Source organism: Cydia amplana, chromosome 4 (genome assembly GCF_948474715.1).
Source record: "Cydia amplana chromosome 4, ilCydAmpl1.1, whole genome shotgun sequence".
Lineage (NCBI taxonomy): Eukaryota > Metazoa > Arthropoda > Insecta > Lepidoptera > Tortricidae > Cydia > Cydia amplana.
In genome coordinates, this window is record NC_086072.1 from 11358650 (window position 1) to 11380211 (window position 21562).

Below are 21562 nucleotides of genomic sequence, written 5' to 3' on the forward strand. Positions count from 1 at the left end.
TGATTTTGCTATATTCTGACACGTGAATAGGAGATAGACCGTGTACTCCTAAAGGTTAATTGAATGTACAGTGGGCCAAAAATGTGGTCTACCACCCTACGGTTGAGGTTCGTTTGAACGTCATGAGACAACAAGGTCGATTTACTTTAAACTCCGTTAGAAAAGTCAACCTTAGCCATCGTTAGGTCTCGCAGAAACTTTTGTCAAAACTGGTAGATGACTTTCTTGGCCCACTGTACAGGGGAAATGTAGCCAACGTGCAATGGAACGAATCGAACGAAACGCAACGTCCCTGTTGCACTAGTGTGGTAGTCATCTCTCTCCCTCTCTCTCTCTATCACTCGATAGACTACGATACGCTACGTAGCATTAAGGATTGGCACGTTGGCTACGCGCCCAGGTCATATTTATCGAAGGGGGTTTTCATTTTTAACACGCTTTTATTAGGTCGACCTGTATGTAACTAACTTGTAATGGAATCTTGCAAGTTAAATTTGATCCACTTTCCGGTTTACGATTGAGCTGAAATTTTGCATACACATGTAAGTTGGGTGACAATGCAATATTATGGTACCATCGAGCTGATCTGATGATGGAGACAGGAGGTGGCCATAGAAACTCGACCTGTATGTAACTAAATTGTAATGGAATCTTGCAAGTTAAATTTGATCCACTTCCCGGTTTCCGATTGAGCTGAAATTTTGCATACACATGTAAGTCGGATGACAATGCAATATTATGGTACCATCGAGCTGATCTGATGATGGAGACAGGAGGTGGCCATAGGAACTCTGTGATGAAACAACGCAACCTAATTGTGTTAGGGGTTTTTAGAATTGTCTCGATGAGTATTAGTTGTCTGTCGTAAGAAAAGTACAGTCAGCGATAAAAGCGTGTACCAAAAATTTAATTTTTGCCAAAAACTTATTAACATTTTAGGTCGACCTGTATGTAACTATGTAATGGAATCTAAGGTAACTAATTTAATCATCTTCCAAGGATCGTAGTGTCATGAAAATTGGCAGCTGTATGTAGTTCTGATGACAATACAATAATATGGTACTGTCGAACTGATCTGATGATGGAGACAGGAGGTGGCCATAGGAACTCTGTGATGAAACAACGCAACCTAATTGTGTTAGGGGTTTTTAGAATTGTCTCGATGAGTATTAGTTGTCTGTCGTAAGAAAAGTACAGTCAGCGATAAAAGCTTGTACCAAAAATGAAATTTTTGCCAAAAACTTATTAATAATTTCTATGTGGACAAAGTCGTGAACGGGGACTAGTTAAGTACCTATCTGTATTTTTTTGCATATAGGTCAGAAACTCAGTTTTCGAAAATGACTCAACAATACGAAATATCGGCCGAAATAGGTTCTTGGGATAATAGGAATATAAATACCTAATTACCAATTCATAAATTAAATATGTCGAAAATATATACGCACCGATTGATGTAGGTATACGTTGTAGGTAGGATACTTTTATATATTTTCGACATTAGCAGTTTAAGTGCATTACATTTTCGTAGAGCAATTTAGCGAACCGGAGTTAATAAAACTGACTCATTCACGGGTAAATTGATTACAACATGTACTTAAAAGTAAGTTTTGTGGAACGTAGTCATTAACGCTCTTATTGTTACACGCTACTAAATTACGGTGCCAACGTCAAAAATGCGGCCGCGTTTATACGAATAAATCCTCGATCCATCCATTATTAGAGCTAACTGGTGTTTTTTGACGGTTGCCTGGCGGCGGCGGTTCTATGCAAGATATATTTACGCTGCGTCAAGCTGCGTTAACGCAGCTTTCTGTAGTTAACACCAAGGCCGGATTAAGCATGTCGGGGCCCCTAGGCAGTGCAATGCTCGGGGCCCCCTTACAGTTAATTCTGCATACATAAATTAAGTTCAGTTGTTCAGTACAGGGAAGTAAGTTTGCGGTTGCGTAATGAGAACCTTCAGGTGTCGGTTGAGCCGATCCGAACATGCCGAACGATGTCTTTTTCCCTCTTGCGTGGACATAAAGGTTTTTTATATTAGTTTTTGCCGATTCCTCCTTGCGTCCAGTGTGGGGAGAGCTCTTTTTTTTCTCAATAAGTAGTTAAATATTTTGCGAGGCTGAACAGCGATTGTCCGACCATACGAGTCACATGATTAAAATTAACCTAATAATAAATATTTTACATGTGTTTAAATGATTATTCATTGACCAGTCAAAGTAGCATGTAAGTACAGGGTAAATCGGAAAAGCAATAAAAATCGCGAGCGCAGCGAGCGCGAAATTTTTTCTGAAAAAATTGTGAAAGCGTGTTAAAAAAGCCTAAAAATACCCAGTGAGGCGAGCCTTCATGCGAGGTCAAAGCCGTGCTTCAGGATAAGCTCAGCTAGATAACAGCGCCAACCATTGTCCATTATTGTCCATTGTATTAAAAAGCGAGACCGCAGGCCGAGCTTGGCGCAGCGAGGCCAAAGGCTAAGCTGAAGAAGAGGTTGGTAGAGGAACCAAAAATTGAGGTAAAAAGTGAGGCTGAAGGTCGAGCTCAGCAATCTCCACATACTTAACAACTTAACTACGCCGAAGGTCGAGCTGTAAGAAAGCAGCGCTCTGATACGAACCAGTCGTCAAATGTTACTCAACAATAATATATGTGTCATACAAGAGTTACTCGGAGGGCCGAAGTTTCATTAATGAGGTTTTAGGCCCTCGGGAGCCTGAAATTCGAGCTCGATTTACAGACTTTAAAAGCTATAAAATAACATAATTTACATAATCATTTGATGATTGTGTGTCTGAGAAACTGATATTGGACATTAGGTATAAGTAGGTACTATAAAAAAATATTTATGAATTTTGGCCATATGAAACACATTTTTTTTTTGGCGCGCGCTGGGCCGCCGGGGCCCCCTAGCCGAGGCGGGGCCCATAGGCAGTTGCCTACTCTGCCTTAGGGTTAATCCGGCCCTGGTTAACACGATATATTAAGAAGCGATATTGACTAAAATTTTGACAACCCTGAATAGCCGGAAGGGATAGTGCCATACATTATAAAGGGACAGCATGATTCGTCCCTGAATCGCTGTCAAACTTCGGTTTTGTAGGAAGTGTCCTTTATGTACGCCGTACCGATACCGTACAGTGTACGGTATCGGTAGTAGGTAGGTATGTACCTAATGTACCTACTATTATTTTATTCTGTGGTATGGGTAGTAGGTATAGTCTACATTGTGGTATACATGTATTGCACATGCACACGGTAGACTAAATGTGACCGGTTTTGTTTTGTGTTACTTAAGAAAGTTGCAGATTGCGAAAACTTAGACGGCGCAACCGATTAGGAAAATAGTTTATATTGAAGCTTAATTTTAGAATTTCCTCAAATGTTTTTTTCCATCCAGTTTGCAATTCACTTCATCAGATAATGCCTTTCAGATACCACTAGGTATATAATTATGGAATGCTCCCGGTACTGAATTTGTATGGCGAGAACCGGGAATTCCCGGTACCGGTACCTACTGTATTTGTATAGAAAACCAGTACCGGGAACACTCCCTAGTATATATAGTCTGTGCGGAAAGAGAAGAGTCGTGGAATGTATGCTGGGGCCCAATACATTCCACGACTCTTCTCTTTCCAAACAGACTCTACTAGGGTTAGTTAGAGCGAGCAAGGCACCAAATTTTTTTTCTACGTATAATCACCAGGCCTCGGGACTCTCAGAAGTTTTCATAGCACCTTAAGAATAAAGAGAGCTATGGAGTCGATGCTAACATTAAAATGAAGTCATACTCAATACTCATTCTCATAAAATAATTTCACTCTGGAATATTTTTTTTAATATCCTGTAATTCTTTTAAGTAGTAAAATATTTAAATTATAAATGTGCTCTAAGTTTTGATTTAAAATAGGTAACAAAATAAATGTTTCTTTATTTGATAAGGTAATGAGCATTTTATATTGTATGACAAAAGTTAGCTAAAATGTCATTCAATAGAACTTGCTAACTATGTAAACAAACCGCCATACTAAAATTGACACTAAATGTCAATTTACTAGTAACTTTTGTTTACATTGTTAGCAAGTTCTATTGAATGACACTTTAGTTAAAATTCGGCAGTCAGGATCCTTAGCAATATGTATATATAGGTACACGGAGAAGAGGTTATTTATAATGATTATGTATTAGTGAGTTAATAAATGGCCCATCGAACTGCATTGAATTGGTATAAGCATTGCATAAGTAGAACGCTAACTGACATAACGAAGACTTCGCAATCCGGCGGTGGCCTTGGCCCGAAAGTGGTAGCTTGGCGGGTACTGCGATGCATACCTATTATACCTACCGAGTGAGCGCAGGCGAGTCGCACGCCAAAAGACACCATCACCTTGTAATCTCAAGTGCCGTAACAACTATGCGTTAACGAAGAGCGCTTTTACACTGGTTTGTCTGAGCATTCGAATCGCCGAGGTATGATAATTAGTTGGAATACTATCCCTGGTAAAGCTGGCTGGCTAATAGTAAACAAGCAACGACAGTGCAAGCAACGCAGCGCGCGCCGCCGGTGCCTTCGAACTTTCTGCTAAATCCACGGACCACCTCTTCGATAGGTAAACGTGCAAATTAGTGAACGTGTGTTAATGTCATTGTGAAACGTGCCAAGGGCTTTTTGGTGATTTATAAGTGTGAATGTGATGCGTGTGCATGTTGTTAGGATTTATTTTGTTGTTCGTGGACAGGTGCACTGGTGCAGGGTATTCCCACATACCTACTATGTATATTGGGCGATACCAGGCAAATGCATGGCAAAACTTGAGTCTTTTAAATCAAAGTGACCTCCTATTTAAAGTTCGAAGGAAAGCTTCTGATATACGAGTACGGGTAACCAATATAAGAAAACTAGCTGTTGTTAATTTTATAACCATAATTGTCACCTTGATCCTTGATACGAATTAAGTAACTGTATGTTGTATAGATCATGGTTAGACTTATTAATTATTTCTCTTATGCGAACTTTGAGCACCTCGCCCGCTTTAATTGTCAAATCAGCTTCTTTTTTACTACGAATACTTAGTTGTTATTGACATTTCTATTTAACACCTACTAATGAAAGAAATTGCTAGTTGAGGCCTTGAGGGTATTTTTGGTGTAAAAGCAGTGTCAGAGGTAGGGCGACAAAGTTATTCGTGGCTGTGTAGGTAAGGTAAGCCAATACGGGAGCGGCAAACACCACCACAAGCCAGGCAGGTGTAATGTACCTACCCGTGACGAACAGATGCTGATGACGCTTGGCTCGCTTACTTGCGACTGTCACCAAAAGCCGTCGTGATGAATTTTACGCCCGTCAAAAACAAAAATATTTTTTACCCAAATATTAATCAGCTTTTAAGGGTTCCATAGTTAATACTATAATAAAAGTTAGGCCTATAACCAAGTCTATAAGGCCCACCTTATACCTAGACTGACATACTACACTATAATAACAAGCTGTACATCATTTTAGCGATGTACTGTACAACAGATTTCTGAAGCGTCACCATGCAGTCCAGTTTTAGAATTCGGCCACGGAACCGCCGAACCCAAATATCCCACCATTCGGCCATAAATACCTACCTACTTAACCTTTTCGACGCCGTGTCAAACACAAAAGCTGTCACTCAGACGCCACGTCACCGAAGTGTCAAAACTGAAATTGAACTTTATGCATATGCACCTAGGTCTATGACCGATTAATCCGTCTTTGGCGTTGGACCTGCGGTGCGTATATATCGGTCATTGGCGTCCAAAAGATTAAGGGTGCGCGATGGTTTTCAGCAGCAGCCGAAGCACGCGCACGTGCACCACAAACCACTTTCGTGTAGGATGGTGTAGGTACATAATTGTGCGATCGCAGCTGGAACACCCTCAGCTCATAACGTAACGTACCTACAGTTTCGCCTTGTCGGTCTATCTGACCATAGATTAGCTCAAACTAACACTACCTATAACCCAGCCGTTATAGGAAGTCGTAATTTGATTTGACCTAAGATATTCTTTCAGTGATATGTGTTAAAATTGTTAAATATCAAACGAGTATAGGCCAAAGGTATGGCGCCATCTATTCGAGCATACATTTTTATAGATTTGCCGAGGCACGTTTTTTTCCTTAGGCTTTACATATCTTATACGGCCGGAGTTACATATATCTTTGGTAAAAGTATGGTAGCCTTATATGGGAACATATATACTTAATTTACTTATTTATTCCCATTAATTAAATACAGAGCAGGAAGATTAAAAAATCTTTACATACTTATTATGAAAGTTAGAATACGTTGGTATGAACTATGACGAGGTCCGAATTTGGTCACTTTTATTTTATAGGTACCTATAGGTAAACGTTTCAGACCAGGGATTGCTAACTTTCCTCACCACTTTTTTGCAATTTTGTATAACTGGATCATTTCACTTGACTTTAATGACACTAATTAATAATAACCTACTTTACAATAATAAACATAATTATTGAAAATAAATTAGCTAAATCGGAAATATGTTCTTACTTAATATAATAACGCGCCCTCGTTCACTAATGCATCAATAAACGACAATAAGGTTCCAATTGCGTGTTTACGTAATATTGTCAACGTTATGTGAGTCTGATCAACCAAGAAGTACCAAAGTATATTAACAATGGGGAAAAGCGCGCCTGTGAGATAAGGTAAATTATGCATCTACTTATTTACTGTCTACCGGTGTCGGTGATGCAATGAAGCCCGTAATGTTGCGAAGATCATGTCTGTGGCAAGCTGGCAGCTTCAAAGTATTTCCTGGTCAGAGTCACACTGAGTCAACATGTAGGTAAGTACTTACCTAAGTACAGTCACTTGCTATAAATGTTACACAACGAAGGCCGCAAAAATATCTGACACGTTCTTATTTAGTAGCCATTATAGCGTGTCACATATTTCTGCGGCCTTCGAAGAGTAACATGTTATTGCAGGTGACTGTACTAAACCAGTCCCAGAATTAGATTTCCAGTGAAGGCAGTAAATAGATAGGTAAACGTTTTTATAACTAGACTCCTATTATGCCAACCTTATTGAAATACGAAGAATCACTAAAACTTATCTGCAAGATTAAATATACAGGGTGGATTTTCTTTTTGGGTCAATGAGGGCAGCTACCAGATCCCGTGCTGCTACGAGAAAACGGTCTTATAAGACCTTCCCTCGATTTCAAATTAATTAAGATTGGCTTTTACAGATTTTGGAAAAAACATACAGGGTGCGAGAAAAAGGTCATTTTTGACAAACTTTTTTTTTGATGCCAATCGATCCCATTCCTATTGAGGATCAAAAGCTTGTATGGAACCAAAAAAAAATTTCCGGCTAGAAAAGCCACAAATCGAGGAAAACTTCTCCCATACAATTTGTATGAAAATTTAAACTTTTATTTTTTACATGCTATTTTAGTATGCCAATCGATTCCATTCCTATCCAGTATCAATAGTTTCCTAGGGGTCAACTTACGATAATGTACTAAAAAGCCACAAATTAATAAAAACTTTTTTCATACATTTACTATGGAGAAAATGTGAAATTTTATTCACAATTTTCTATCTCGCCCATCAGTCCTACAGCAATGTCTTCATACAGTATTATGGTCCTTAAATGTAACAGGACTGATTGGCTAGGTTAAAGGTTAAAGTATAAAGCTTTGGGTTGCGGTTGACGTTGTACACTGCGTACAACGTTACGTGTGAGGAAATACAACAATATCTTTATATTACGCGGCGCAAATGTCAATTGGAGAACAAGAGTCCGATTAAAATTTAACAACTTGTTACGGTTTTGATTTTATTTTAATACAACCTTGAAGATCGCTCACGCTCGTTGGTGCATGCGAAATGAAATGAAAGTCGTGCGCGAGATCGTCAAGGTCGTATCAATTCAGTCACCCAGTTCAAAACCATAACGAATTGTTAAATTAGAATCGCTCCGAAGATGGCCCTAATAGGAAACTGAACTACTTATAACCGCGAAAATCGAAGTTCGCAAATTGCGGGCATTTTTCTTTGTTACTCTAATTACGCCTTCATTGGAGTAAAAGAGTAAGATCCCCGCAATTTGCGAATTTCGGTTTTCGCGGTAGCCCCTCTGTATACTTAGGTTGGTGATAAAATTTATCATCGTCGCGTTAATTTATAATACTAAAAATTAAAAACACTTACGTAGGTCGTGCAACGTTACGTAATTACTTAGGTATTTTCTTCATACCGAGGCAGGCGTGTCTCACTCCGCGATTTCGTCGCTTTGCTACAGGTAGCTAAAAGTACATCCGTTCGGCCCCAATTTTGGGGAAAGCCATAAGCCGCGCGTGGCGCTGTCGCCACCTAGCGGCCATATCTGTGCTGATCGTAACAGACGCGTTTTGTTAGAGAGCGAGTCTGTACTTAGTAGGTACTATTATTTATTCTGTGACCGAGGGCATAGAGAAAAAAAATACATAGAGTGCTCACTCCATACATCAGTTTTAGTACCAAAAAGACTATTAGCATCTAGCATCGAGTAGCGGAACTATCAGTACTGCTACTTGACAATAGATGTCGCCACCGACCGGAAAGTCTTATGCTGTTGAGATAAGACTTTCCGGTCGGTGCTACATCTATTGTCAAGTAGCAGCACTGATAGTTCCGCTACTCGATGCTAGATGTAGACACTGAAATTAATAGTCTGAACTGATGTATGGAGTGAGCAGTCTATGTATTTTTTTCTCTATGCCGAGGGTCAAAAACTATGTGCTTCTTAGCCCATCATACATAACTGTCTAAGATCCTATGAGCTAACGTGAGGAAAATCTTAAAAATTGCATCAAATTCATTATTTAAATTCCAAATTCCTTTGGTACTTAAAATATTTTGAGTTTGAGAGAAAATTAAACGACTAGAATATTGGAAATTAGTTTTCTGACGACGACATCGGTTATAGGTACATAGAGGTACAACATACATAATGATACCTTATGTTCAATGTTTCAGAAAAAGGGTCGGTTCGAGTAGCAGATCAAAGATGGCGATAGGTAAACGAGCGGTCACCGTGCTGGCAGCAATCACCATCATCGCTGTTGCGGTGCCTTGCTTCACTGCACAGCCAGTTCGTAAATAACTCCCCAGTATTTATATCTACAGAGTTGTTATAACTGCAGCACAAGTTTAAGCTTTCATCATAGTCGTGCACAAGATCTCTCCTGCACAGGCAATATCCCCCGCACTTACGGCTCGGCCACGACTTTGCAACGGCGACCGAGGCAGCGACAACCATAGGTGGGAACGAAAGGTCCGATCGCTGTGTTTCGCTCCAACCTATGGTTATCGCTGCCGCCCTCGCAAGTCGCTCAATGTCGTGGCCGAGCCGTGGGGCTCCAAATGCAAATGCTGTAGGTTTTAATATCGGCTCCGTACCTTCTACTAGTTCTACTATTGTCATGGGACTTAAATATGATTTGATACTTACCAAATTGATTTTCGGTAATAGGTCGCAAAGAGACGTATTGTGTGTGTATTTAAAGCCCCAAACGTTCCTTTGGAGGCCTACTTAAGTCTAGCATTAGCAGTGGGATGTATAGGTACAGCCTGGTGATGATGATGATGAACGCGAAGTAAAAAGCTTTTATTATTTTATATATATTTAAGTTATATTATTTTATATATATTTGTATGTAGCTTGTACTTTGTAACTTGTGTTGTATATATAAACATAATTGTATATTATAACATATTTTATATTAAGTAAAACGAACGGTTATACTTAATACGAATATGTAGAAATCCTTGTTTAACCTAACCTAACAAGAAGTATTAGTTAGAAAGTGCAATTTAGAAAATTTTGAAAATGTGTAAGAATGATAATAATTAGTAAGAAGTAATAATAAGCAAACTGTGATATTGTGAACTACCTAATTTTTGCTACACCCTTTCCAGGGTCCATGTATGTAACATCTATACAATGGTATGCAAATAAAGATCTCTAACTCTATCTCTAATAGGGTGGTTTGTTATGTATACATGAACCGTACGGTCAGACCCGGTTCACCCGGTGTACCCTTTTATTTCATTAAATTGTCAAAAGAGCCTCTACGTGTTGGGTTCGGCTCCGCACACGCTTGTTAAAAGTCCGGAACACCATTCCTTGATGGGTAAAGACGCGAATTTAAAATATTATGTGTTATTATTTTCAGCCATCTGCCGATGAATCCATGGCAAAGGACCGCATTAGTCGACAAACTGTACAAGCGCGAAAACGCGTCGCACAGACACCCAAATGGGGCTTCTTCGGAACGATTTTCCATCTAATTTTGGAGGTAAATAATATAATAGAGTTAACCTGGAGTCCGTATGTATCATACAAAATCGTACATTGCCAATAATTAAGAAGGCCCTGCATCATATGATAATGTACCTACCATGTAGGTACCAGATCCAGATTATATGTGGACATTTTTTAACAACCGTTAGGACAAAGTTATTATCACCCATAGAATTTGGCGAGTTTCCTGCTTGATCCCTTAGCAAAATTGTATTTTGATGCAAGGATGAGACAAACTGAACTGTTCAGAGCGCGACGAGTTTAAAACAAGACCGAAGTGATCCCATTAAGTGTTCCGTGAACAAAGTTTTATACGGAACACTAAAAATTTGTTTCGGTTTCGATACTAGGACTCGAACTGGGATGGGACTTTATTTCGTGGTTATTTCCAGCACTAGGTACAGTATAGGTACTATAAGTAACTCAAAATGCATTTTTTGTTTCAGCAAGTCAACGACACAAAAAGCGCATACAGTCAAATATCGGATTTGGTGAATGGGCAGTTTACCGACGACCAGGTTAGTGGTTTCCCGTTCACGGTTAGATTATTAATTATTATGATTTGATTGATGACATAGGAAATATTTGAGGGCCCTATCCCATAATGGGCTACGAAATAAAAAAACGGACAAGTGCGAGTCGGGCTCGCTCACCGAGGGTTCCGTACTTTTTAGTATTTATTGTTATAGCGGCAACAGAAATACATTATTGGTTCTACTTAGATGGATTAATACGTAAAATGTATGTCCGTAGCCCGGAGTGACGGCAGCGCCGGACCCCGCCGACAATGGAACGACGCCAACGCCTAAAATCTCTAGAGCAGAGTTTCTCAAAATACTTGATCGTAATTTAAAAGGCTTACAACGTCTCCGCCAGCTGGAGTGGAGAGAAGCTAAAAAGGTATTTGAAATCAAGTCACATTAATTATGCTGTAGGGCTAAGATGGTCGGGTTTTTATCATTTGTCATCATGCTTGTCACGTTTTAACAAGTACATATGTAAGTGCGAAAGTGACGCATGACATGACAACTGATAAAAATGCGACCATGATACCGCCGCTGAATACAGAGGCGATCTAAAATAGGCTTTTGCTTGAGGCATTGTACCAAGGATGCTGGCGGCATTTCATTTCCTCGGTGTATCGCAATGCTGGTACATTTTTTGTATTTAAAGTATTCCTTCTTTTTCGAAGGACTCACTCTAATTAAATGTGTACGGGAACATAAATAAATACATATTACAGGGATAATGCTTAAAAATAAAGGAAAAATGGAAAACTCTCGGGCGAGACTAATAACTTAACTAAACTTAAATAAATACATGTAATTATAGATATAATACATAATATAATATACATAACATAATAAATAGAAAAATACATAGAAAACGTTCATAACTCAGGAACAAATATTTGTGGTAAACAGACAAATAAATGCCCTTACAGGGATTCAAACTTGACTCATCATATACCATATTACCTATATTCATACTACATACATTCGTTTATTCCACAGGATTCGATGGCCAATATACAAAGGTACAAAGAAGAAATATTTGGCGGCAAAAAACCAAGGAAGAGATGATAATTATCTACCCTCAGAAGTGCAATCAAAGTCATAGGTTTAATTTATTCTGAATTAGATTTAGTATTATTATTTTACGGTGTTGTAAATAATAATAAACCCTAAGATAATTGTATTTATTGTAGCTCTACTCTTAAGGTCCATCTTTACCTACTACTAGAGATGGGTAACTACCCGGGTAAATACCCGAGAGCGGGTATTTACCCGGTATATACCCGATATTTACCTACCCGCGGGTAAATACGCGGGTATTTTCGTTTTCCTTCTAAATTTGATGTGTTTAATGGTATGTGAGTATAAATAAGATTAATTTAAGTATTTTTTTATAAAGTTACATAAAATGTATGTTCAAACTAATTACGAAAAGGTTGCTATGAGGTGAAGTTCGATTTTAACATATAAGTCAAATTATGAATATCGTGTAAAATCATTCCCTGGCTTCCGGAAATGTTTTATAACGCTTTTAATATACATTAGAAAGATGAAAATAAAGACTACTTATGAATAATAAGAAAAAAAAAATTGTGCAGTGTCACAATTTGGGAAGCTCATAAGTCAAATACAGTTTTAGGACAAAAATGTATATAACCTTTTTTGTAGGAAATTCTGTGTACTTTAGTTTGTACATACAACACTTTTCGATATTAATGACAGATTCCAAGAAATATGAAAAAAATCACTTTTACCCCCCTCCCCCCAACCACACCCCCCGCCGACTGAAGTTCGAATGTGTATTATCAACGTATCAGTATGATAATTTACTAAAATCTAAAAAAAATACTCTTATGACGGTCTTTTTTTAATATTTATCAAAAGTGTACTAAAAAATCCTTAGTTACAACTGCAGGTTTCACTAAACCTTTTCATTTTAAATGACACACATTAATTACAACCATTAACTCGGTTTATATCTCCACTTTAACACAACTCGACATGTGCAATAAGAAATGAATCTACCCGTCCATTTGGGTAGATACGGGTAAATACCGGGTAGATGGGTATTTACCTGGGTGGGTAAATTGGGTAAATACCCACGACCCATCTCTACCTACTACAAACTACAATCAAGGTCAATGTGACTACTCCTATCCTATTCTTGGGATTAGTTGCCAAGCGGACCCCAGGCTCCCAAGGTAGACACATTTTACGGTCCATATTTAGGAGTATTTGTAGTCTCATGCAATAAACACAATAGTAAAAAAAACGTGACTTACCTTTGACTTATGGCGGTTCAAATGAAAATAGAGATCAATATAAACTACGATAGGTATATTTTACTTCAGCCTGCAGCAATTTTATTTTCTGTATCATTTTCTTTTTTCTTTGCACTCCGATTTGTGAATAGATTCAAAAAAGCACGACTTCCGGGGAACAATTCGTATTTAGTTTTGATAATTCCTCTTTGGACGCGAAAGGCAACGTCAGCTTGATCAAGCATCATTTGCACAGCTTCTTCTTGGCCAAGGCGATCAAGTACTGGTGCTGCTATTTTTAACTCGCACCTATCAACACCATCAACCTAGAACAAACATGTAAACTAGGCATAAAATAACTCAAGCACTTTCCAATCGTAATTCAATTTTGTACGGTAATTTGATCTCTGCCTAATCCTGGTTAACACAATAGCGCAATTTTTTTAGCTGGTTTAAATAGATGAATGATTTCAAGGCAGAAACTGGCTTAACGTGGGAATTGATAGTTTTTATTATTTACTTGTTTATTTATTCAAGTTGAAGCGCTGGTGGCCCAGCGGTAAGAGCGTGCGACTTGCAATCCGGAGGTCGCGGGTTCGAACCCCGGCTCGTACCAATGAGTTTTTCGGAACTTATGTACGAAATATCATTTGATATTTACCAGTCGCTTTTCGGTGAAGGAAAACATCGTGAGGAAACCGGACTAATCCCAATACGGGCCTAGTTTACCCTCTGGGTTGGAAGGTCAGAGGGCAGTCGCTTTCGTAAAACTACGCCCACGCCAATTACTGGGATTAGTTGCCAAGCGGACCCCAGGCTCCCATGAGCCGTGGCAAAATGCCGGGACAACGCGAGGAAGATGATGATTTATTCAAGTTGAATTCATATTATTTCGTTCTTATAATTTACTTCGTAAAGACGGGCCCTTGCGGGAACTACGAAGTGGGCCAGAAATTGGTGCGCAAATGGGGTTTGTGCACATTTCGTCAGAACAAATCCCATCAAAAACATTACATGTAAAAAGGTGCAAGTCTCGCAACGCTTTTACTACAAAAAAGTTTTGAGATGTAATGTGAAACCAAGTCGGTTATTTTAATCAGTGCCAGGGGGTGTTAAAACCGTATCAATAAGAATCTTTAATTTGTAATACGTATAATGACTTGGCCATCGCACGGCTGCATAATGACAAAAGGATCATCGTCACCTATTAAAAATAATTCTAATTGAACATAACGCTAGCGCTAATTGCAGTTTGAGCATTACACATATTTACGAGTATGGTACGAGTAAAGCATTATGTGCGATTGCCAAGTCATTATATGTATTACAAATTAAAGATATCTTATTGATACGGTTTTAACACCCTCTGGCACTCATTGATATAGTATAAAGAACTGGATACCCAATCAGCCGCCAAAAATGGCCCCACAAAAGTGATGTCAAAACAAATCATGCATTACTTTTTCGTTTAGTCTTGTTTGAAACGCTTAAATGTGAAGTTGTCAACAATTACGAAATGTGCCGTTAAAATATGTAAAAATAACAATGATAAAACAAGGAAAAAGGATGGAATGTATTTCTTTCGGTTAGTTCTTTGGATAGCATTACATAATTTATGTAATCTGGTGGTAATTTTATGGTTTTGAATAAATTAATTTGTTAGTACCAAAGAAGGGATGTTAAGGAACAAAAATCGAATGAGTCGATGTGAGGTCAATATTTTTTTATATTTTTATACGGAATTCATAAGAAATAATATTATGTTTAAATTCAAGATTTCCAAGAAAACCTATGCGACGTGCAAAGTGGACTGCTATTTAATTATAGCAAGAGATAGGGGTGATGCAGTTTTAAACAAGGCAAAACGGCACTTGTGTGTTCGACCCATTTCCCTGTTTCCGACATATACACCACCAATAAGGGCTTATATCGACTAACTGTAAATGCTAAACCTGTCGGAACACAGTGACAACCACAGGATTTTTTTTATAAAGTATAGGTAGACTTTATAAAAAAAATCCAATCAGTATCTAAATGTCCCCGTGCACCCGCGCTATGAGTAAATGTAGATCTTAAATACACAGTTATTTAATAAGTAGAATTTATTTCAAGGAAATTAGTATTTAAAGACTTACGAATTAAAAATTTGATTTGTTTGAATTTGAACCACGAATTAATTTTATTTGAGCTCCCGATTAAATTAAATTTGTTTTATTTATTACTTCAATTGGTTTTCCTGTACAGTAATACATATTAAAGTGTACCAAAGTGACTCCATTCGTTCATTATTCTCGTTTGACGTTGTTTGACGTAAATACGTTACGTTTAGTGTCATCGGACTAAATTTTTTAACAGTGTTGGTACTTATGTTTGCAAATTTGACACTTAATGCTTACGACATTAAGCTCTTTTCTGTACGAAACATTTATCTTGACTCAAAATTTACGTAAGCGTTTTTATCATCAATGCAAATGGTGCGAAACGTCATTGGGATCAGGGATGTTGCGGATGCAGATTTTTTGACATCCGCGGATGCGGATGCGGATGCGGATATTTAAAGGCTCACATCCGCGGATGCGGATGCGGATGCGGATGTCAAGATTAGGTACTTAGAAAACGTCAAATATTACATTTTTAGTAATTTTTTATTAAAAAAACCGAAACGTTTAGTATTTGAGCAAGAATATAGGTGCGTTATATTTAATAAACAGTAACTTCGCCGACTTTTCTGGATCTAGACGATTTCGTTATAGGTAATGACCTCAGATCATAGAAGGTACTAGATAACTGACGGAGGCGTGGCGCGTGTCGCCGCAACATGGTCAGGCTGACCATTTTTCTTTCCGCCGTAAGACAGTCGCAATTTAGCTGTCGTAGAAAAATGTGCTCGTCAATTTACGTAAAATGCCGGTTTGTAGCGTTGTTTCGTGTAGAAATAGGAGTGCTTAGGGATCATGGAGTTACATACCACATGTGAGTACATTTTTTTTACGTATTAGTCAATAAAACAACACATTTTAACAAATAAATCCAGTGACATATGATTTTACTGAGTCGAACCATTTTGCCAAACAAACGCGTGGCAATTTGAATATGCATTCTACATTGACGGCTTAGCATGGAAAACTATTTGTAGTGTGCTAGGCAACGGCACAATGCATTAAGCCGCTAACGATATCCACAACGGCATTATTGTTTCTTGGTACGACCGCTAACCGGTTCCCTTCTTTCCGCAAGGAACTAGAGTGGCGCTCGTACATAATTGAGGTTTAAGCGTTATCGATAAAAAATATAGGTATAGAGTGTTTATTATTATTCGTATATGATTTTAAAGCTTATTTAATGGTGCATACCTAACTTACAATATAATTTAACATATTTTCTTTCTCAGTTCTTCATAGCTCTATGTACCTAATATTCGGATTCGGGTGACGAAATATGCTATAATAAATTATGTTCATTAAAAAATACAATTGTAACTATTTTATTACTTTAACACTGATTTTTACTCCTTTTTGTGGAGTTTAATTTTTCACAATCCAGGCGACTGTTCGCGTCTAACGACAATCCAAACAATATAAACAAACAGTAAATAAAATCGTTACTAAATTTTATACCAATTATGTTAGGTACGTTTTGATAAACATATAACAAGCTTTCGAATCATTGCAATTTTTTTATTAAAAGCTTTGTATTACATTCTATCAGTAGAAACCTTTGTGACAGAACTTTATGGACCGAATAATACTATAGGTACTTACCTTAATCGTACCTTAAAAATCTTAGGTCGCAAATAAGGTCAAATGTTTAAAGGTGTATAAATTAAGTCAATGGCAATTATTACTTAAAATAGTTTAATGCCAAAACAATAAAGTCATGTTTAGAACATAATACAAAATATCGATAGCTGTTGTAAATTTATCGACTTGTCCTACTCTCTAGCGTCGCCGCTCTTGTCCTTTACCCCGCGCGGTTCGGCCAATCACAGCGCGTGAGTTGGTTGTCTGGCCACGCCCTCAATGATGTGGTGGGGCACAGTTGGAGACACCGAGTCTCGTTGAAATTATGCTTCGTTATAAATCTCCTTACTTCTATGATCTGAGGTAATGACGAAATTACCTAGCACTTACGCCGCCGCTAAGACGTTCCTGTACCGACTTGTTCGACATCCGCATCCGCATAAGCTCCGCATCGATTTTATGCGGATGCGGATGTTGAAAATAATGCGGATGTTCCGCGGTTGCGGATGCGGATGCGGATGTTCGCAACATCCCTGATTGGGATCCACATTTCTTGACGTTTTTGTTCTGCTTTGTGTGTCTATTTCTTTTATATTAACTCAGTGCTGACACTGATTAAAATAACCGACTTGGTTTCACATTACATCTCAAAACTTTTTTGTAGTAAAAGCGTTGCGAGACTTGCACCTTTTTACATGTAATGTTTTTGATGGGATCTCATCTATTTTTGTAGGCAGTCCTTCTTTTCGGGTACTCATACCCATACTATGTATACACATATCATAACTAAACATATCTTCATTTATACTCACATCGTACATCGTAGTGTACCTTTACTTTACCTACTATTTGTAGGAACTGCAACAGTATCTTTGTAATATCATATATTTATATGGGATTACAAACTTACTTATGCAGTTCTTAGATCTTTCAAACGTGACTGATATTGCAATATTTTTAGGTTTACCCTTTATGTGGCCATTAAACCCTAACTCTGTACCAAATTTCAGCTCTCTGAGTTTATGGGAAGTACTAATTCTATTCTGATGATCATGAGTGAATGAATGTCATAAATGCGAAACTTTGCTTTCGCTTAACTTCGGAACTAAATGACCTACAGACTTGAAATTTTGGATTTTAAGTATGTGATTATAGCTTACTGGATGACGAAAATTTCTGCGTTCTGGTCTTATCCAGAGGTTCTCAAATAGGGGCCTGAAAATGCGGCGAAATGGTTCCAGTAAAGGATGGTACGGCAGTGTTTGCTTTGCGCTCGACTTAGCGGGGGCACTGCCGTGCCCCCAGATAGCTTACTGGATTACGAAAATTTCTGCGTTCTGGTCTTATCCAGAGGTTCTCAAATAGGGGCCTGACAATGCGGCGAAATGGTTCCAGTAAAGGATGGTACGGCAGTGTTTGCTTCGCGCTCGACTAGATAGTAGTACCTACTAGGTACAGAAGATTCACTCTCTAACAAAACGCGTCAATTAGGACAGATATGACCGCTAGGTGGCGCAAGCGCGAGCAGGCATCCGTTCCATAGCGGTGCGCGGCAACTACTATGTCTAATAGACACCAAAATTAGTGTGGATATCATGTACTTGTAGGTACTTGTAGCAACGCGACGAAATCACGGAGTGAGCCACGCCTGACATTTCGTTGGTGTGCATATTCGCTCGGCGGTATATTAACGGGCCTATCTTTTGAAATCTTCGTATTATGCTCTATGTAGTTGTGATGTTCTACTTAAATATTTGTATACAGTTAATACATTACGTATACTAAAGTATAAGCATTTAATCTAAAAAATACAATTGGAATAAGGGTTGTACCTTGCATAAAAGCGACAGCTTATAGTGGTTGTCAACCTTAGGCCATGTTTGTCCCAATACATTCTCCTGCCAGTTAATCAAAGGGGTGGATTGAGATATCCTTTTTGGTGCTGAAAGAAATCCTGCCCACAGTTCAGAGCAGAAATGTGGAGCCACTGGTGACAGCATTATTATTAGAGTTGCCAATGCTAATTCATATTCTTTACTTTTTGCAATGACTTCTGGAGGAACATTGTTCTGCAAATAAACGCAAGATGTTAAACACAAAGTTCAATAAATGTTAATATACAAAATTGCTTAATACTCGAGTTGTTTTATAACATTACAAAAATCATTAAAAAATAAATAATAAATTACCCTTAAAGCGTTAGTTAAGGCTTGCAGCCTCGATATGCCAACACTAAGCATGTGAGTGTACTTGAAATGGTATGAAGTGTTAGCTGTAAAATAATTTCTAGAATCCCATAATTTAAAGTCAATTTTCTCAAACTCTTCACTAGTAATCTTCTCCTGCTCATATAATGTAGCATCATTCCTATGTTTGATAAAATCTCGAACTGTTATCCATAATCTATGCTGCCAATTAAGAACACCAGGAAAGGCTGAAAATACATTAAATGGATTATAAAATTGATAATTGGTCTAAAGATATTATACACACAAAATTTATAGCTTGCTTTGATTTAAATTACAGCTACAAATAATAAGATTCAAATTTAACTGTTTAAGTGTATTTATATAGAAGAATACACTTACTAGCTTCAGACCAGTGCCTGCTAGTTGCTGGAGGGACATCTGCTAGTATTAGTAGGCGCGTTGTATCACAGCCGTATGTACTCAACAATCTCTCAGGATTCTCCCCGTTGTATTTAGATTTGCTCATCTTTTCCCACTGCATAACTACAGGATGTAGTGTATGTTTTTCTACATATTTATTTTTTATCTTTTCTACATTTTCTGCAGGTATATATTTTCCCGATGATTTTAGTTTATAAGATTGTCCCATTACCATACCCTGAACTAATAGTTTTTTGAATGGTTCCTCATATACAGTCCAGCCTAGAGAATGCAAAAAGTAGCTCATGAAGCGAGCATAATATAAATGCAGCACTGCATGCTCTTTCCCACCAATATAAATGTGAACAGGTGTACACCCTTGAAGGTTTTCTTTTATGAATGGTTCTTTGGTATTTTTAGAATCCAGGAATCGATAATAATACCATGAAGAGTCAACAAATGTGTCCATAGTATCAGTTTCGCGCTTACTGCTTGCACTACATTGTGGGCATTTACAGTTGACCCAGTCATGTAGATCTGCCAATGATTTGTTGCTAGTGTCTGCATAATTAAGTGTTGGTAGTTTCAATGGGAGCTGATCATATGGCACAGGGACTGGGCCACAAGTAGGGCAGTGTACGATGGGTATTGGAGTTCCCCAGTATCTTTGCCTGGATATGAGCCAGTCTTTAAGTTTTGAACTCACTAAATGACCTCCTACATTTTTAGATTTAGCCAAGTCAATTGCTCTTTGGTTCTCACTTGCAATATTTATTGTCGGATAGGTGGATTTTACACAAAAACTTATCTTGTCTGCTAGAACTTTGTCACTTTCATCTACTGAAGGGCAGGCTAAGTAGACATCCCTTCCTTCAGCATAGTTAGCAACTTCACTTATATAAACTGGTATTTCAGCTCCTGTGATTGGATTTATAGCTTTCAAAAGACTATCATTGTTACTTAATTCTTGGGCTATAAGATTATCCCTACTTATTACTAAAAATTCTCCATGAATTAATTTGTAAGGATCAGATGTCCAAACATCAAATGACTTTAACTTATCATTTACCAACATACTAAATGTTACCACTGTGCCATTGCATTCACCAATCCAATGTTTCTGTAAATTGATTATATCTTTCCAATTTTCTAGCTGCTCACTACTAAGCCCATCATAAAGCTTCTGAGCAAATTTGGTGGTTTTGATAAACCACTGTGTGAGAATCTTCTTTTCCACGTTGGCTCCGGAACGCCAAGAGCAGCCTAGCTCATCCACCTGCTCATCGGCTAAAACTGTTTGATCCACAGGATCCCAGTTGACACTGGCCTGAAATTTAATGTAAAATGTTTGGGTTATTAATTATTTTGAAATTCATAAAATTATTATTTAATGAAGAACTTACCTTGCTTTGGTATGCTAAACCATTTTCAAATAATTTCAAAAATATATACTGTGTCCATTTGTAATATTCTGGATCACATGTAGACAATTCTCTGTCCCAGTCAAAATTAAATCCTAAATCAAGGAGCTGTTTTTTCATAGACTCAATATTCGAGGCAGTCCAATGCTGAGGTTGAACATTTCTTTCAATGGCAGCATTTTCTGCAGGTAGTCCAAAGGCGTCCCAACCAATAGGATGTATGACTTTATCTCCATTAAGTTTGTGATATCTTGCAATAGTGTCAGAGATGGAGTAAACACGAACATGGCCCATGTGTAAATTGCCTGATGGGTATGGGAATTGAGCCAACACATAATGTAACTTTCCGCTGCTTAAAGACTGCTCTTTTTGAACTTCTTCAGACCAGTGTCTTTCAATTTTCAATTTGATTTCAGAGTTTAAATCTTGTGGCTGTAATTATTACTACAATGTTATTGTATTCTAAAAACAATTTATGAGTTGAAACGATCTGTATACATTTTTCTTACCCATAGTCCTAAGCTGCCGTGGAGTGATCTCAACCCGAAAAAAACTTGCTGTTTTTTAAGTTTATGCATCGGTTTGTATTTCAGTGTGTTTAGAAACATTTTATAGAATGGATTTAGATCTTATTAATGTTTGACTAATGTAATGTTGAATAGTATTAAAG

The 21562-nt window shown here is 37.9% G+C and overlaps 3 protein-coding genes across 4 annotated transcripts in view; 1 reads left to right on the forward strand and 2 right to left on the reverse strand.

Moving 5' to 3' along the window:
* The window catches only part of LOC134647233 (negative elongation factor D), a 387727-nt gene that overhangs the window by 27036 nt on the left and 339129 nt on the right, over positions 1-21562 (reverse strand). The gene's annotated exons all lie outside the window — the stretch shown is intronic.
* LOC134647623 (uncharacterized) lies at positions 4509-12007 on the forward strand. The gene is made up of 6 exons (XM_063501980.1): positions 4509-4610; positions 9020-9134; positions 10219-10341; positions 10793-10864; positions 11100-11246; positions 11861-12007. Exons 2-6 carry the CDS (start codon positions 9051-9053, stop codon positions 11927-11929), a joined length of 495 nt encoding a protein of 164 aa, XP_063358050.1. The 5' UTR covers positions 4509-4610; positions 9020-9050; the 3' UTR covers positions 11930-12007.
* Positions 13184-21531, reverse strand: LOC134647224 (leucine--tRNA ligase, mitochondrial). The gene is made up of 6 exons (XM_063501461.1): positions 21402-21531; positions 20875-21324; positions 19451-20798; positions 19052-19296; positions 18695-18931; positions 13184-13448 (listed from the first exon to the last, which is right to left on the reverse strand). The coding sequence occupies exons 1-6, from the start codon at positions 21498-21500 to the stop codon at positions 13209-13211; spliced, it is 2619 nt and encodes an 872-aa protein (XP_063357531.1). The 5' UTR covers positions 21501-21531; the 3' UTR covers positions 13184-13208.